General features: G+C 41.5%; 1 protein-coding gene across 1 annotated transcript; it reads right to left on the bottom strand.

Annotated features, from left to right (window-relative positions):
• Positions 1–9,163: 9,163 nt before the first annotated feature.
• Positions 9,164–17,047, bottom strand: ERH (ERH mRNA splicing and mitosis factor). Its single transcript, XM_065839129.2, has 4 exons — positions 16,896–17,047; positions 13,542–13,629; positions 12,244–12,364; positions 9,164–9,652 (listed from the first exon to the last, which is right to left on the bottom strand). The coding sequence occupies exons 1-4, from the start codon at positions 16,896–16,898 to the stop codon at positions 9,550–9,552; spliced, it is 315 nt and encodes a 104-aa protein (XP_065695201.1). The 5' UTR covers positions 16,899–17,047; the 3' UTR covers positions 9,164–9,549.
• Between the last annotated feature and the right edge of the window lie 37 nt (positions 17,048–17,084).

Raw genomic sequence — 17,084 nt, 5'->3', positions numbered from 1 at the left:
TTAGTATTATAATGAGTTTATAATGAGCAAAGTTCATCCAAGGGACACTATCTGACAGTCTCGAGATATATGTTAAATAAACGTAACTAATTATGCATGTTCCAGGATGTTCAAACTGCAGCTCCTGATAAGGAGTTCCTTAAATCACTCTTATCTTTGTCTAAAGAGCAGAGTGATCGTGTACTGGTCCACTGCTTGCATATCCTTAGGTCAGTCATTGCTGACAGGATACATTCCCTTGATTTGTAACAACTACACTATCTCATGTCATTCATCTGTAATACTGCTCAATACACTGATACTTCTCCCCATTAAAATCAGCTCAATGACAGCTGCTGTGTAGATGAAGGCTTAGCTATATGGGCTTCGTTATATCTTCTGGACTGTCTTTGCTCCTGAACATGCTGCAGGGCAGGAAGCATGTACATGGTGTTTCAGCAACTCAGGCAGGAAGGGCCTCTTGGAGGCAGAAATCATTATTTCTTGGTAATTTCTCAGATTTTTGAGGAAAAGTAGCAAATTGTAGCAGAGGCTTGATTCCAAATTGCTGGCTTTACTCAGCTTGGTGTATTAGGCTTGCGAGCTACTCTGTCCTTTTGGCTGGCCCTGAAGAGTTTTAAACCAGTGCACAGTGCAGCCTGGCTGTGGGCTGAGATACTCAGCTGCCCTGAGGGAAAGTTTGGTCCCTTGATCAGCAGTTGCTCTTAACTCCTGCCACATCTGGCATTTTCATGGGAGCTTTCACCTCCAGGAATTTTTTTTAGTCCAAATTCCTCAGCCCGTGAAAGCCAATGATGCTGCAGCCATAAATATCTCTTGATGAAAACGGGCATTAAAAATGCAACAGATGTAGCTAAGTCTAAAACCATACCGAAGGGTCTTATGCTTGGGGTTAAATTACAGAGTACAAATGTTCAGGCTTGTTCTTTTGCAGCTCTTCTCAAGGCTTCAGTACAGCACAGTTAATATTTTGTATTTTAATTCTCTTAAATGCTATTGCGTGAGATTTGTTGTGTGTTTTTTTGTTTTGTTTTTTAACTAGAGCCTGTGCCTTATAATGCTGTTGACAAGGACAACCACATGATGTCAGGGTCCTTCTAATTATCCAAAGCTGAAGTGTCGGCTCTGCTTTCTGTCTGAGTAGATGAAAGCAACGTTCAAAGAGACCCACTTAATACCAGAGCATTCTTCAAGGCAATCAGCTGCTCCAAGCTCTTTTCCCCCCGAGCAATCTAAATGCTAAATAGATCTTTAAAATAATTACCATATCTAAGACGAGGAGCCATTTTCCCCTGCAAACACCTGATGCTCATTAGAAATATTTAATGTGTCACACATCACCTCTGTTTATTCTAAACTTTTTTGGCAGGAGTTTGTCAAGTGTTTGCAAGTTCTGAGCCAATACTGAAGAGCTTGGGGAAGCCTTTTGAGCACAAGTCCTTTGTCCTGAAAGAGGAGGACTCTGGATTTTTGCAAATCTTTTCCCTTTATCCCTCCTTCCAGCTTCATTTTGATCTTATTAAAAATAAAGTGTTGGTGAACAACACCAACCTGACACCAGCCAAAACCAGGTCGTCATATTGGAGATGAGCTTAGCACTGAGTTTGTGAGGGGCAGGGTGACAGAAAAGCTGGCTTCAACCTGCCTTTGCAGCTCCTCTTTCCCAGGTCAGCAGAGAACACAGCTGGGTCACTGCTGGCTGCTTGCAGCTTTGAAGAGCCCTTGTCAGGGGCAGCAGCTGCCAGCACGGTCACAGCAGTCCCTTTACCCAGGAACCTCTGTAGCACACACACTGAACTGTGGACCCCATGGGGCTGTTACAGTGGCTTTCCCGCAGCAAGGGGAGCCTCCTGCCAGGGGAAATCCGTAGGAGGGCTCTGCTCACTGCACCTCATATGTCTGTCAGGAATCACTCCCCTCCTTGTCCCAGTGCAACAAGTTAATGAATGAACAGACGCTCTGGGACATTGGGGTTGCTCAAGGAGGAGCTGTTCGTAGCTCTGACTGCTAAACCTGCTGTACTTTACACCTTGCATGATAATAAAGCTTAGGTTGGACAAAGCGTGTATGATTCTAACCTAGTGGTTCGAGAGCTTTCTGTCCCTGGAATAAGGCCTGGAGCCCGAGATTGTTTCAGGAATTACTTTGCATTTTTATTGTGTTACCGTTTAATTTCAAGTTCATAAACAGCCTTTGGAGGAGTGCCTGGAATGCAGGACCTTGTTGCCATGTAAATGCCCCAGCTGCTCCTAGAAAACTGTGATTACTTTCTTTCTGGTGCAGGTCATCCTCAGATATTCCATTCCATACCTCACCATAAGACATTCAGTGTTTTGCCCTCTAAGTCCCCTACCAGCCCCAAACAGGCCTATACAGCTTAGTGAAACAGAGAAATCAGTGACTATTCTCTTGTTTCTGTGTTTATTCACAATGGTTGTGCTCTGGGAAGGCTTATCAAATCAAGGAACACCTTATTTATGAGTTACCTAAGCACTTACAGAGATAGTCTGAACACAGCTGAGACTAAAGCACTTCTGGGTAGGTGTTGGAGCAGATCCTGAACTGTGAAGACTGAGCTATACATGTTTGAGGTGAATCCAGCTTCAGACAACAGCTGAATAGAGGCTTTTTGGATTCTAGTGTGAGATCTAATGATTGAAATCACAACTACACCCTTTGGATCTGGGCTTCTGGACACCATACATCACCTGGGATATAGCCTGGAAAAGCGTTTGAAATCGTCTGATTTTGAGCCCTATATTTTGGCTGGGATTCCATACCTCCTTCTTAATACATGCTTCTCAAGTTCATATTCAAATGTCTCATTTGAATAACTTGTGCTTCATCACCACAGGGGTTCTTTATCCTGTAATATATCGCAAATAAGACTGAAGGTCTTAAGTTAGTGGAGTTCCTGGAACTCTTTCGTGGGTGTGCTGTGCATGGTAATGCTATCACCTGTGACCTCTGTGAACTCAGAACCTCCAGACACCATGTCCATTAGTAAAACAGATTACAAAATCTCAAAGGGGTTTTTTTTGGTGTTGCTCAGAGGAGACACAAGCACTGTTGCAGAAATTTCCTCTGAATTAGGTAGTAGTAAAACCTGACACAGAGGACTGTGAGCATGCGTGAGATGGGTTATCTGGGGGCTCTCCCTCACACCCCAGGGGCCCCACCATCTGATCTGTTCAATCATGTCTTAATCTGACCATAATCCCACCAAGCTAATGAAAGGGAGCTGGCAGGAAAGGCTCTGTGCCTGTTCTAGCAATGGGTAACCAGGCAGATCCTGAAAGTGTAAAAGGTTTTAAGGGGATCAATATTCTCTGTGCTCTCATTTCTAATTGGGTTTTATTGGAGGGCTCTGATTCACACAGAGTTCATTAAATGGACTCGGATGGAGTTTTTATAACTGAGTTTATACTCCCAGGGCATAGGATCAAAATAGCAGCAGCAAGCAATTGTCAAAGCCCTAGAACTCATCTGGAGAAGTAATTGCAAGAGTGCTGAAGTATTAGACTTCAAAGAAACACTGATGCGGCTAAATCAGTATTATTAATTGCATTTAAGTCTACAAAAAAGTTATCTGTCAAGTTAAGAGTCACTCTAAAAAACACTCAGTGCCATGAAGTAGATATTTCAATTAATTTGTAGTACCATTTGCATTCTAGGGCAAGTATTTTCTGGCTCTTCATAAAGCCCGTGAGTAAACAGCTCCTAAACCGCAACTATACCTGCTAGAATTACATAATCTCCAGTTTTCTCATTCTCATGGCACCATACCCAAAACACCAAGCTTGTGGAAAATATGCTAAAAAAAATTTGAGAAACTCCTTATCTGCTTTAGGTCTATATACACACTTCCATCTTCCCTGCAAAACATCTGTGGAAAACATTACTTGAATTAAAAAATCCAACACAAAGCCCCAACATAGGATGCTTATGTGTATCTGATGAGATAAAAGAGCCACCTAGTCCATCAACCTGTTTCTGCAAATGATCCAGACCAAGTGTCTGGGGGAAAATGTAACAACAGGGCACTTCCAAGATGGTGCTGCTGTCCCAAAACACTCCTAGGGCCCTCAGTGATTTTTGATGCATCAACATCCTGAACCAGGGGTGGCATCTTTGTGTTTAACAATCATTTGTGGATTTCTCTTTACTGGGCTTAGCTATGTAAATAGGAAGAGGGGTGTGTTTCAGTTTTCAGAGGATCTTCTGCATTAACCAATTAGCACTTCTTATTATTAGATAGGGTGAGCATCAGTTTTTGATGAGAGGTAGGGCAAGAGCTATCAGGTCAATGCAAGTGTGAGGAGGGAAAGGGGGAATTGGATAGAAGTGCACAGTATTAAACTGCTCATCTGCTATTGGGCTGGGAAATGCATTTTGCTCTTATATTACTCCAGGAGCCAAAAGAGAGCCCAGGCAGGTCACACAGGTAGGGTTTGTTTTTTATTTTTTCAATCTGAATTACAAGTCAAATACCTTTGAGGGTGGACCTCCCTTTTCCTTGCAACTAGATTTAAGTGATCTCTAACTTCTAATGACAGCATGCCTGGAGGTACTTATGGATTTTCTACAGAAATAGTTTAAATGGATACCTCAGGTTTATGGAGCTTAAAATGTTTTATTTGAGGTGTCTTGGTGCACAGAAGAAGGTTGATAAAAAATTTACTGGCTGCTGTTCCCCTACAGAAGGATTCTGGGGCTCCAAGTGAGATGCCCAGGCTTCTTGTACAGAGGAAGAATGGGGTCTGAGGATAAGACAGAAGCCAGTGTGCCGAGCAGAGAGCTGCCTAGGTTTTGCAATATGCTAACAAGATGATTGATCCATTATGTATAAGATGGAGGGAAGTGCCTATTTTTCACTGAGATTTTTAGAAGGGAAATAGTTCCTGGAGCTACAGCTGACCTAATTTGTGTGCCTTTCTGCCAAGAAACACAGCGGCACAATTTTGCAGTTAATGTAGCCCCCGTTCTCATTTCAGACAGACCTTGAGTCCTCTGGAATATCCCAGCTGAGTGTCCTCATTAAGATCATGTGTTTGGTTATTCTCGTGTGTCTCTTTCTCAGTCTTTCTAGGTGAAGTTGTTTCATTTTGTATGAATAATGAATGCTTTCACTTGGAGATGATAGAGGAAAGGGGTAGAGGGTGCAGAGTGATCACTGAACAATTAAGTGTGTTGTAAACACAAAAAACCCACATGCAACTCTAGGAGGCATTAAATGATTCATTCCTGGTTAAGACTATGGAGATATCATTGCCACAGTATGAAAGACTGGCAAACTTCGTTCAGAGCTGCAGGTGCCCAGGATGATAACTGTGTTCAATCAAAGACAAACTTAGACAGGAAAAGACGCAGAAAACTGCTAAGATGAGCAGAAGATAAAGTAACCTGATGTTCAAGAAGAAACCGCCAATCACATATTGCTAATTTAGCAAAATTGAGGTGGGGAATGATTGCTTTCCTGGGAGATGAGGACAGAAGTACTTGGAGAAAGAATATAAAAAGATGCTACTACCACAAAGTGGATGGAAATTGAAATGAAATTCACTTGGCCCGGATTCTAGGAGGATGTTGATGAGCTGAGAAGTGTGCTCTGGAAAGCTGCATGGGTTTGAAACTGGCTGAGCTTCTGGAGATGGTGGGGATGGAAAAGAAACAGTTCTAGGTTTGAGAACTTCTTGCACTTCTTCAAAGAGAAGGCTTGAATCCACTCTGGTTATGTCTTGGTGCTTCTGCTGCATTCCGGTGTCACAATTGAATAGATGTACAAGCTAAGAATGCCCTCAGAAAACAAGTTACTCTATTGAGATTTATTTATTGTTCACATTTCCTTCCTGCTCAGAACCTGAGAGTAGCTGTAGCTAAGAATAAAATACAGACTAAGGTTTATTTCTAGGCCTGGTAGTGCTGACTTTCTTCTTCCCCCTGCAAGTACATTCCTGGATACTGCATTAGGATACCTTTGCCTCCCAAAGAGATTAGCCAGGGGATGTTGGGATGGAGACAGGGGCATCGGCGCGATTGCTTTTCTCTCTGTTGTCATGCACAGCCTGTTCTCCCTTCTCCTGGCATTTCGTAGTGTCCTTGAGCTTTCCCTATCAGTCCATCACAGATTTCTGAGGCCTTTCATCTCTTACACAGGCTTTTGTTTTTGTTTTGTTTTGTTTTTTTAATTTGTGGAGGGCTAGAAAGGCTTCTTGTGTGTGCAAGTGTATGGAGGGGAAGGGGGGGGCTGCTGGGTGGCAGGTCTGATGACCTCTCAGAAATAAAACTTCTATGACAAGGCATTATCCTCATTGTCCCATATGAACCTTCTTTCATTCAAAGAGAACATCAGAACAAGATCAAATATGACTGTTCTGCACCCTGTCTTTGTCACCAGGGATTAGTTGCACTGTCTCTAGCCCAGTGAACACTATCGTTGTGTCACACAAACCCATCCATGACTACTTGCTAGCCTGCCATTTGCAGCATTGTCCTGGGTGGCCTGGGGAATGCCGAATTCAAATGCCTGCATGATACGGGTCAGAGTAAGGATTCAAAGCTGAGGTTTCCCATTTTTTGTTAGACAGGACATTCCAGTAGTGAGTCCAATGGGATGATGGATAACTTAAGATGGAAGAAAGCTCCAGAAGTCATCTAGTCAAATCCTGCTCAGAGTCAGTCTTCTAATCAGATCAGGTTGCTCAGCGCTGTGTCTAGTCAGGTCTTGAACATTTCCAGGATGGATATTCACCAGCCCCTCTGGGCAATGGCTTTGTGTTGGGGGTGTGTGAAACACCACCCTTTGGGTAACTAAAAAGGTAGTAGTTCAAACTTCAGAGCTGTTTCCTGCACAGTAAATAGAGTGATGCAGAAGCTGTTTGAACAGCAATCAAATGCACTAGATGGAAGCTCCGGTGCATGAGCAATCTGGGCCATACAGGTGTTAGTCAGCCAGTGGCAGAGTCCAGAAACACAGCCCCTAAGTACACAGCCCAATTTGTCTCTTCTCCAGGTCTTGCTGACTTACATGGCACAAAGGCAAAGCTGTGTGTGTATCACTGATGGCTGGGCTAAGACAACAGTGCATAGTAACAATCTTGGTTGCAAGGACCACAAAGACAGCAGCATATCAACTAGGGTGCATACAAAATTAATAACAAACCCCTTGCTAATATTCCACCGGGGATGACACTGAGCTGGGATATACAGCATGGGAGTTTTGCTTGTGTGTCATATGCAAACTCAGCACAAATAGTAGGAATAAAACGTATAAATTGGAGCTTTGCACAAACCTCATCCAGATAAACTGTTCATACAGGCATAGTTCAGATTACAGTAACGAGGAAACTAATTGCCAGAACAGGATGTTTCCCTGTAACAAATCCAGATGGGTCTTACTTTAACTCCAATCCTTTTCAGACAGTGAGGCTGAAGCATTTATTAATGGGTCAGAATAGAGAGATGCCTTGTACTGTGCAAACTCAAACATCTCCATTCAGCATATTTCAGTGGCAAATTAATTCCCCTGCTATTTCTGTGAATGGAACGTTATATTCAGCCAACACTAAGTAACACTACAGCAGACAAGACTCTCAGTGTAGAGAGCCTGAGAACTGACTAACGTGGCAGAACTTTAAGATAATTTTCTATTTCAACAGATCTACTCTTGCAGTTTAGGAATAGTGAGTACATGTCATGTATCATTTTATCTTGAGGCAAATACTGAAGTTGGCGCTCCCAGATTTCAAGGGAAAGTGGGTACCTAAGGTGAGTGGTTCAGAAGATGCCCAGTGAGGCTCAGACTCTCCAGTTACCAGCCTCAGCCACAACCTGTCTCCTGCTGGAGAACTGCTAAATTATGCTCCTTGCCCCCTCAAATACTCCCTTCCCTCCAACCCTATGATAATGGTAAACCAGAAAACTTGTAATTCATGTTTTAATGCTCTCCAGGGTCTAGCAGACACTTAACAGTTTAACAGTAGTTGAAAAACAGAAGCTGGAAATTACTTTGTATTTGTAATCCAGCTACCGTTGATTTTTCAGTTTATTAGTTTGATGGATTGAGTTTCTGACACAGCTGAGTTCCAGTAAAATCTGGCCCTTACAAAGCAGCAATTGCAAATGTACATAACTGCTCATATGCTCTAAAGCAAAGTAGCTGGAGCATTCCCCTCCTCCGAGAATAAGTCATCTTGAGGAGCGTCCTTGCTTTCCGTGCATCACGAACTAGCACATTACTTGGTTATGAGATCACAACCAGCGACTTCACAATGTTCTTGCCTCTTTCTAATGCAAGTGAAAAATCTGGTGGTTCTTCCAACCTAAAAAATCCTACGAGTGGTGAAGTCTCCAAGTCTTCAGCAGCTATTACATATCACTTAAGTGAAGCTACTTCATTAAAGTGAAGCTACTTCATTAAAGCTCTACTGTAGACAGTCAAGTTGACCTCATGTTCTTTTAAGCTGATCCATTTGCTATGAGGTCCATCAGAGACTACTGATGTGTTATTAGTAAGTTAAGTCCACTGGAGAGAATTACATTCCTTCATGAATCCTGGAAATGCACACAAAGGAACAAAGCAACAAGCCAGCCTTGCTTTCTACCTCCTGCACTTTTTGGTCTAACATATCCTTCAATCCAAAGTTTCTCAGTAGGTAAAATTACAAAGACATCACCATTCCAGATATCCAGGGGCAAATATAATTTTACGGTGTGTGCAAGCAGTTAAGTCCTTATCCTTTGTAAAGATAAAATGCAGTTTGGGGCAGATTCCCATCAAAACAATTTACTTTGCCTGTTCCCTTATCAGGGGAAGGTTGGAAATAAGACTAATTCACGGGGTCTGTGATGTGATACATTCAGCCTGTACTTAGCCATCGCCTATCCCAGAGCAGACACACTTACCTGAATAAAAATGCCTGGTAGAAAGATCAAGTTTAAAGTGTGAGAGGGTTGCTTTGTTTCCCAAGGATCCCCAGGAAAGACAGTAGTCAAGACTAGGCCAGAGAAATTAACTTGGCAGGCCAGAATTTCAGCCATTCCGTGATGCAGCAAACAACTGTTGGTTCTGTCCACATAAGCTTTCAAGCCCTGTTCTTTGGCAAACAGGCAAGAAAGTTTTCATTTGTTGTCTGGCAAAAACCACAACATTCAGCACTCAAAGTTTAACTAAAGGGTATTTTTTTATTCCCCATGAAGACTGTCTCAAGGACATAACTAAATGTTGGAAACCCCACAGAAGGGCACATACAGTGAATGTGGTGAAGTACAATGTGAGCAGCCCCAGGGGTTCAAACAAGGTGGGACCATTAGCTAACCAGAGGAAAAAAACAAAACTCTGCTAGAGATGTTGCACTTTCTTCTCCATTTACACTGAAAAAAAGTCAAATCCAACAAAATCCTTGCATCTCTAACAATACATTCAGTCCTGGCTAAAGAGTTTAACAAGATGGCAACAGGATGACTATAATACAAAACGTTCACTACTACACTCTGTACACACCTGTTGTCCAAGCCCTCCCCCAACCCCATGTAATGCTGGTGCCCCCATTATTTGCTTGCTTGCTGAGCCTGCCTGCGGAGGAGGACGTAGATCTTCTCCTTTATCCAGTCTTTATTGTACGGTTGGTATGTCTGAGTATCAGCACGGTAACTGGAGAGGAAAAAAAGAATTAATGTAACATCAGTCTGTTCTGTAGTACATCTACCAGAAAACCTTCACAAACAATTAAGCATCTCAAGTGTATGAGGCAGAAAGTTGTGTACAGAGCAATAGTTATACCAGAAGTACACAGGAATTGACATTTAACAGAGATTTATCCTGATTCCTGAAAAACAGTTACCCAGCAGATCAGTAAGAACCCAAAATAAAACTAAATGCTCCAAGGACTACTGAGTGACTGGATGACAGCGTCTTCACATTTTAATTCATGAACATAATTGCTAACAGGAGACAACAAATGGAGAACCTTAATATTCTGGAGCTCAGAATGAAGAATAGTTCTACCAGGAAACAATCTAATTTACCTTAATGAGCCAAACGCTTCTTTAACACTACTTTAAGCAAGTGCTCATGTGAGTTTTCAAGGGTTCCACTTGTCTGAAATTTTGAGAAAATGAATAAAAGCACAGTTTTCCAGGAGCCAACGTACGCTCATAGATGGATGACAAAGGATTCCTGCCAGTGACAGCAAGCTTACATTCTAACAAACAAGGACACTTCACAAAAAACAAACTGAAAACAAGAATCTACAGACATATTTTCTTCACTACGTAGGAACAGTTGAGAAAAGCAGAAAACTCAGTTACTCAAGACACTATTGAATTGAAGCAGAATTAGATTAAAAAATGAAAGCAAACTGCATTAAGTTATCTGTGTAGATTCATGCCCTCCTTTCCCCCCAGTCGTTAAAAGTCAAATGCTTTTTGATTACGATGGTACTTTTAGCGAATGCTTCAAGAACTACTGAAGTCGCAGTCAGTCTTTAAATCTCAGTACAGATATGTCTAACCAGATGAGAAGGGTGAGATGTCCATTAGTAAAAAGCTAAGTAAAAATCCAGAGTTAACTCAATCCAGAATTTACAGTGCTTACTTAAGGAAAAAAACCCAAGAATACTGTTTCTAAGAAAGCCTTGTTATTTAAAACCCAGCATGACTGTTTGAAGGTCACAGGAAGACTTTCAGTATATATTGATATAGTAGTAGTTAGTAGTTTCAGTGCACTATAAGAAATACTAGTTTCAGAAAGAGGATTCCTGCCCCTGCCCCAATCCATTCATAATCTTGCACTGTGAGACCAGATAGCAAGTAGTTTAGGAATCTCCATGAACATAAACATGGCTGGTGCACTATGTGCTCCATGTGCCATCTGGTGGAAAACTCTACAGCTGAAGTAGAATTTGGCACGACACTGAGTTTACAACCCTCATTACAAAAGGCACAAGACTGTACTAGAAAGCAGTTGCTACTTCCTAAAGCAAGTAGCTAGCTTCAGTCTGTTAGATAAACAAAAACCAAGTGTATTTTTCAAACTGCACCCTCCCAGCACTATGACACCTGAAGATCAAATGTGGCAGAATGTCTAAGGACAAGGTAACTCAGCAGAAACTGTAATCCTGTTTTACTTATTCTACTGAAAACTTTGGTAAATGGCATTTGTAACAAGTCACTATCAGTAACAGATTCTGTATGTACATCAGAATGCAAAGGAAAGCTATCTGATGCTCAGGGTTTTCTTAAACAGCTTTTTTACTATAAACTGGAATTAACTGGCAAAGGCTGTTCACTGTGCAGCTACACAAGTACTCTCACACAGGGATTTCTGACAGAGCAATACAGCTGCAGGAATGTCCACACTAGGTACTCACTGGCTGAAAAAAGAGTTTCTAGAATTTTGAGATTCAAAAGCCAAATACGATGACTTTGTTATGTGAATATGAAATTTGTATCCTTATTCCTACAGAATATCCACAGAGTTGATACCACTGTCATATCAAACCGTTAGCCTGAAATTTATGGTATGGGAAATACTTATGATCTGGACTAAGTGATTTAGTTACAATGTTATGTTCTGAATAGTGAAATTTAGCCTTTAATTTCACAGTGCAGTCAGAATGGAAAGTACACAAGACCACCTTTGCTTACCCACAACACACAGTTGAGAACTGGAGATAACATATTCACAAGAACACTTAAACAATTAGCTAAGGCTCCCCGGGGGATTGATCTGTTCCTCAATCACTTCATCACGATTTCAGAAACTTCCATCTTGTGGTATCTTGAGTAAAATACACAGTTGGCTGCAACACACTTCTGTAGACTTTTGCTGTACCAGTACAGCCCTCAGCTGAGTAAAATTCCGTAATCATTCTGCCTTCTTAAGAATCAGACCAACTGCACAAAGGCAGATACAGCCCAAATATAAACAGATTCTAGCATTACTAAAATACGAAGCTGAATTAAACTGTTGGACTTCAGTATCTGAAATGCTGGGAGCTTCAATGTGACGAAAACCCAAGTAGAACTGTCAGTTCCTAAGCTTTCTTTAGAGATAACTTTATTCCAACACAGTTAATTGGAGTGGGCAACAGGGCATGCCAGCTGTAATACTGCTGCCTTGCAAACATTTATTGCAAAAAACACCCAGAACCTTACCAGATTTCACAGAAAACATCTAAGAGTGTAGATGGAAGATTCTGACTTCTCTAAATCACTGAAATGGACTCGTACAACTGAACTTACACAAGACAGCTGAGGTCTGCCAAGTCATCAATGAAGTCAAACAATTGGCTGATATCATATGTAATGGATGGACTGTTGGGATTCATTCTCTTCAGATGCTCTTCATACATTTTACATACTCCTACCGAGAAACAAGATTAACAATATAGTCTTAAAAAACCAACAACTGTATTGGCTGAAACTTCTTCAGCAATTAAACTACAGATATCAGGGAAGTTTAGAGATGTCTACCATGAAAATAAGAGACATAAACTTCTTAGATTTTGCAGAGCTGAATGCTTCTGTTCTAGCTATTTGCATTGAAACATTATATTAATATGAGAAAATCAGGTAAGATGCACGGAAAGAAGCTTTATCATCATCTAGAGGAAAAAGTTTTAATTCTGTCACAGATATAATTTCCATACTGTAAGCTTCAACAGAAACCTGAAAATCTTTCTAAAAATTTTAAGACAGCGATTGCAACATGAATTCCTACTGTACAAACACCTGAGAAAGTGAAGAACTAATGTCAAATAAAGCTACTCAGATCTCAGAAAAAAGATCTTTCTTGATGAAAGTCACACAGGGCTACTGAGGTAAGAGTGACAGCACAAGCCTGTCTATTAATTTAAATCCATTTTATCTAAGCTAGTCCATAAATAATTTAGATACATTTGAGAATAATATTCAAATGAGCACAGAGGCTTTATGTGGTCTTTCTAATGCTTTTGTTTGCCTTGCAAAACTTCCTGGAATTAGAATTTTTAACATTAAGTAAACTTTCACCTTGAAATCATACAGCGGTAGTATTTCAGTCTTCTTTCCAAGCTTACTATGTGCCTCTCTAAGTCACACAGGATTTTTTTCTTGGGAACACATGCCATGAGGCTGCAAATTATGTATCAACTGCACACATACTTTAATTTTATATATTATTTCCAGCAGCAATCTTTCCTTTACATGGCTAGAACAAAAATTAGTGAGAGAGTTAGGCTCTGATCCTGCAATGAAATGCATTCAGGCAAGCCTGCCTCATGGCCTCACCAAGAAATTGCTTGTCCTCATGGACTGAATATTGTCCAATCTAGTTAAATCAAAAATAGATGTTTAACATAAAAAAGAAAGTTTTAAAACAAAGAGTAACTATTTTCTAGTCTGCTAAAACATTAGTAAACTAAAACCATATGACATTTTTGCATTTTTTTAATTACCTTGGGAAAACACAAACAGCAACTTATTTTCTTACTAAGTAACTTTGGGAACATGTAAAAAACAGGGTTTTAACAACCGTTTTTGACTACCATATCTGCACCCACCTTCCATGCACTCATTCACCGATTCATAATCAGCATATGTTCTGCCTTCTGGCCTCTTGGTGGGCTGGACAAGTAGAATTGTGTGAGACTGAAAACAAAAACAAAATAAGCATGAAGAGAACAGGTTACTTGCAAAACCTGACACACAGACACTTTCGAAATAACATTTACTATTCATGTAAGCTTTGTTGATAATTTTTGTTTCTATTCAGTTTTATCAATCCTTATGTAACTTTAAAATGTGTAAAATCACCAGTAAAGCAGTTACTGTGTTGAAAAAAATACCACGGAAATAGTAATTTTTATTTAAATACAAAAGCAAAGCTATAAAGCCAATGTATGAAAGTTATGCCCTTAGTGCATTTACTTATTTTATTCCAAATGCAAGCTGTTAGTAAGACTTTAATTAAAATAATTAAAGAACGAACAAGGAGGGAGTCCAACTTCACTGTCAGACTCACCTTAAAGAATTTAACAGAAACAGCTTTTTTATTTATTTATCTAATGTTTAGGGAAAACAAATTATACAACAAATCCCTGCTCTGTATTCAAGATTATTTCCTACAAAACAGATGCACTGATTTTTCATACTTCAGTGAGTCTACTGAACCTGTAATCATGGCACAGATAACTGTTCCAAACGTCAGAGTCTGTAAGCTTGTTCTTCTGCAGGAAAGACTTGAATCTGCAGCTTGCATTAATTCTGTAATATTTTTCACTTGGCTACAGCAAGTAATTTGAGCAAACAATAAGCAAGATTTCTGAAGTGCACACTATCTATGATCCAATTAACAGGTTACACAGCACTGAAAGTTTGCAAGCACACTACAAAACACCATTTCCAGTGCTGCTAATTGGATCTGACATTTTCAATGCTGATACATGAGATGAGCACAGAACATGTAATATTCATGGAGGCAACTGCAGAGTAAGACACACTGAAACAAACACCAAAGCATATTATTTGGCTTAAACTGATCAGCTGCTGATAGAAAAAACCCTGACCCGCATTTTGGACATATCAGTGAAGATACCAGTACAGTGTCCATCAAATGCAGTGATGAAAAAGAAAAACGGCAAATATTAGGATTTAAAAGAAATGTGTAAGAAAACAGTACACGTTTTTATACATAACTGTAGGTTTCATTACTTTAAATTCTGTCTCAAATAACATGGTAGGAGATTCAGAGAAGCCCAGGAAAAAGTTAAGACAGAGAAACAAAAGCAGTAAGACTTTTCCCAATCATAAATGGAAAAAGAGAGGAATTCAGAACCAGACACTGTAACAAAAAACATACAAAGGAGATAAGACCATTTCAGTCCACTTTGGTGTACGCCAGAGGACACCAGATTTGAAAGGAATTCCCCAAGCAGGGCTGGTATCTCACTGTTCCTAAGTGCATTGTACTTGAACAGGCCTGTCTTACCACAGAGTCCAAATGACTACCAAACTTCATCATAAAATACTTTTCCCAGCACCATCATTTTTATTTGTTGGTCACTGATGACAAGGGTTGGTTCTAAGACTTGCAGCTCTGATTTCCTGGGAGCATTTGCCTAAGGATCTCTTATTAACAAGAACACACAAAGTGTATCAGCCAGTTCAGCCAGTGTGTTCTAAAAAAAGCTGTGTTATTTTAGCATCAGAATGTCTTGAAAACTATATTTGTGGTGTCTGATTAAATAGACATATTTATCTCTTTCAACTAAAATCAGTATTAAAAAAAAAGTTGTGTGTCTTTGACAAAACCTAAGAGAGCACAGATGAAACTGACCAGGAGTTACAGAACTGTATAACTGAGTGAATTCTGTATTTGGCCTCTCAGTATCTCAGTGGTGAATGATTTTAAGCTTTCTGGCCTGTAGATATCCAGGCTATTCCTCCTATCATTTAAGTGTTAAATGAATGTATATATTCTGAAATTATCCCAGTAATCAGATCATAGAAAAAAATATCAGTGAGCCAGACATGTAAGCCAGTTCTTTCAGAACTTTACAGCAGAAATTATTTTAGCTTCTGACTTTAAACCATTTATCACTTCAGACACTTTACAATATCCATACCAGATACTGGCCTGGAATTATTAAAATTAGTGCCATTGGGACCATCTGTATTGTAGAACTAGTACAAGAAAGTTACAACCTCAGAAGGCTGAGAGCAATTTCCTCTGGCTAGAACCTGCCCTACTGAATATGTGCCTAGGTGACAGAGCAAAAAATCAGTGCGATTAAAAACTATTCTGTTTTCCTATAGGTATAGATCTTGTTGTTAGAAAAAATAAAACCAAACCAAGAGAAGATCCATAAATCTTCATGCATTAGGACCAGGTTATCTGGAAGAGCCCAACACAAACTCTTATTATTCTGATGCATATGTTGGGTTTTCTTGCGTTTTCCTTAAAAGCGCTGTTGTAGTGGCTGCTGCTAAGTATGATGCTGAATGAGGTACCACATGGTTTATACTACACCAATGCTGAACTCCTCGAGAGCACTTCAGAAACCGCTCTGATTACTGAAAAGACTAAACAATTAAAGATTAACAAGTATTGTAAGAATAAGATGCGCAGTGATGCAAATACAAGTAGGATCCTGCACACACCTAAATGCCTTTCAGTAACTTCTGATAGGCAGAAGAAGTGGTTTAAGCATCACCTTTCATTTAAGAGAACAGACAGGCCTTGTAGCAACTCATCCTAGTAGAAGCTAACCGGTTTTTAGCAAGTGCCAGGCAGATGTAGAACTCTGCTGGAAACCCAGAAGCAGTCGTCTTTCCATCACAGAGCAAAAACTTGCTTCAGCATATTCACATTTATTAGGTGAACGCAACAAACTGCTGTGGCTGGTAGGCCTTTGTGCTTCAGCAAGCCATTCAAACAGCCCACTCAGATCCCTCCCCCAGGTGCTGGGGAGGAGCAGGGAAAGCAGCGCGGGCAGAAGCAGCCGCAATTAACGCCGATCAGCCATTTAAGGCGGACGCACCGGAGAGAACCGCGCAGCCGGCGCTCGCGAGACCGGGCTGCGCTTCCCAGAGCGCCGGGGAAGCGGCTGGAGCTCCCGGGCGAGCCCGCCCTACGCCAGGGCCGGGAGCGCCCTCCCAGCTCCACCCCCAGAGTAACTGACCCCCACGCGAGGAGGCCCCGGCGCGCGGCGCTTCGCGAGGCCGCTGTGCCGCCAGCACGTGCTGCCGCCCGCCGGGCCCGCAGCCGCGGCCCTGCCCTACTGCCCGCCGCGCCTTCCCGCCCACGGCGACGGCACCCGTCCCCCTGCCCCAGGGGTAAGGGAAAGCTGCCCAGGCGGTGCCGATCCTCCCGGGCAGGTGCGGGGTGCGAGGGGCCCCGGCCCGATTCAGCTCACCATCACGGCTCCCACTCCTCAGCACGGCCGCGGAAAAGAGGCGCCAGACGATCCCCCACAAGCCCCCGCGCCCGCCGGAAACGCGGCGCTAACGGTCGACCATAGAGCTGGTGGCGCCAGAGTGCCGCTCAGCGCACGCGCACACAGGCCCAGGCCGGCATCCGAGCGCGCGGTGCCACACGGCGGGAC

The sequence above is a fragment of the Patagioenas fasciata genome, chromosome 5 (assembly GCF_037038585.1).
Source record: "Patagioenas fasciata isolate bPatFas1 chromosome 5, bPatFas1.hap1, whole genome shotgun sequence".
Taxonomy (NCBI): Eukaryota; Metazoa; Chordata; class Aves; order Columbiformes; family Columbidae; genus Patagioenas; species Patagioenas fasciata.
The sequence above is the reverse complement of the archived record's forward strand: the minus strand, read 5'-3'. Positions and strand labels throughout refer to the sequence as shown.

Bases quoted from the DNA above. Each gene is read 5' to 3' on its own strand.
- ERH (XM_065839129.2), bottom strand. The intron at 12,365-13,541 runs GTGGGTGCAGAT...GTTTCTCGGTAG, and splicing joins GGTGAATGAGTGCATGGAAG to GAGTATGTAAAATGTATGAA. The intron at 9,653-12,243 runs GTAAGTTCAGTT...TTTCCTCTCCAG, and splicing joins GCAGACCTCAGCTGTCTTGT to TTACCGTGCTGATACTCAGA.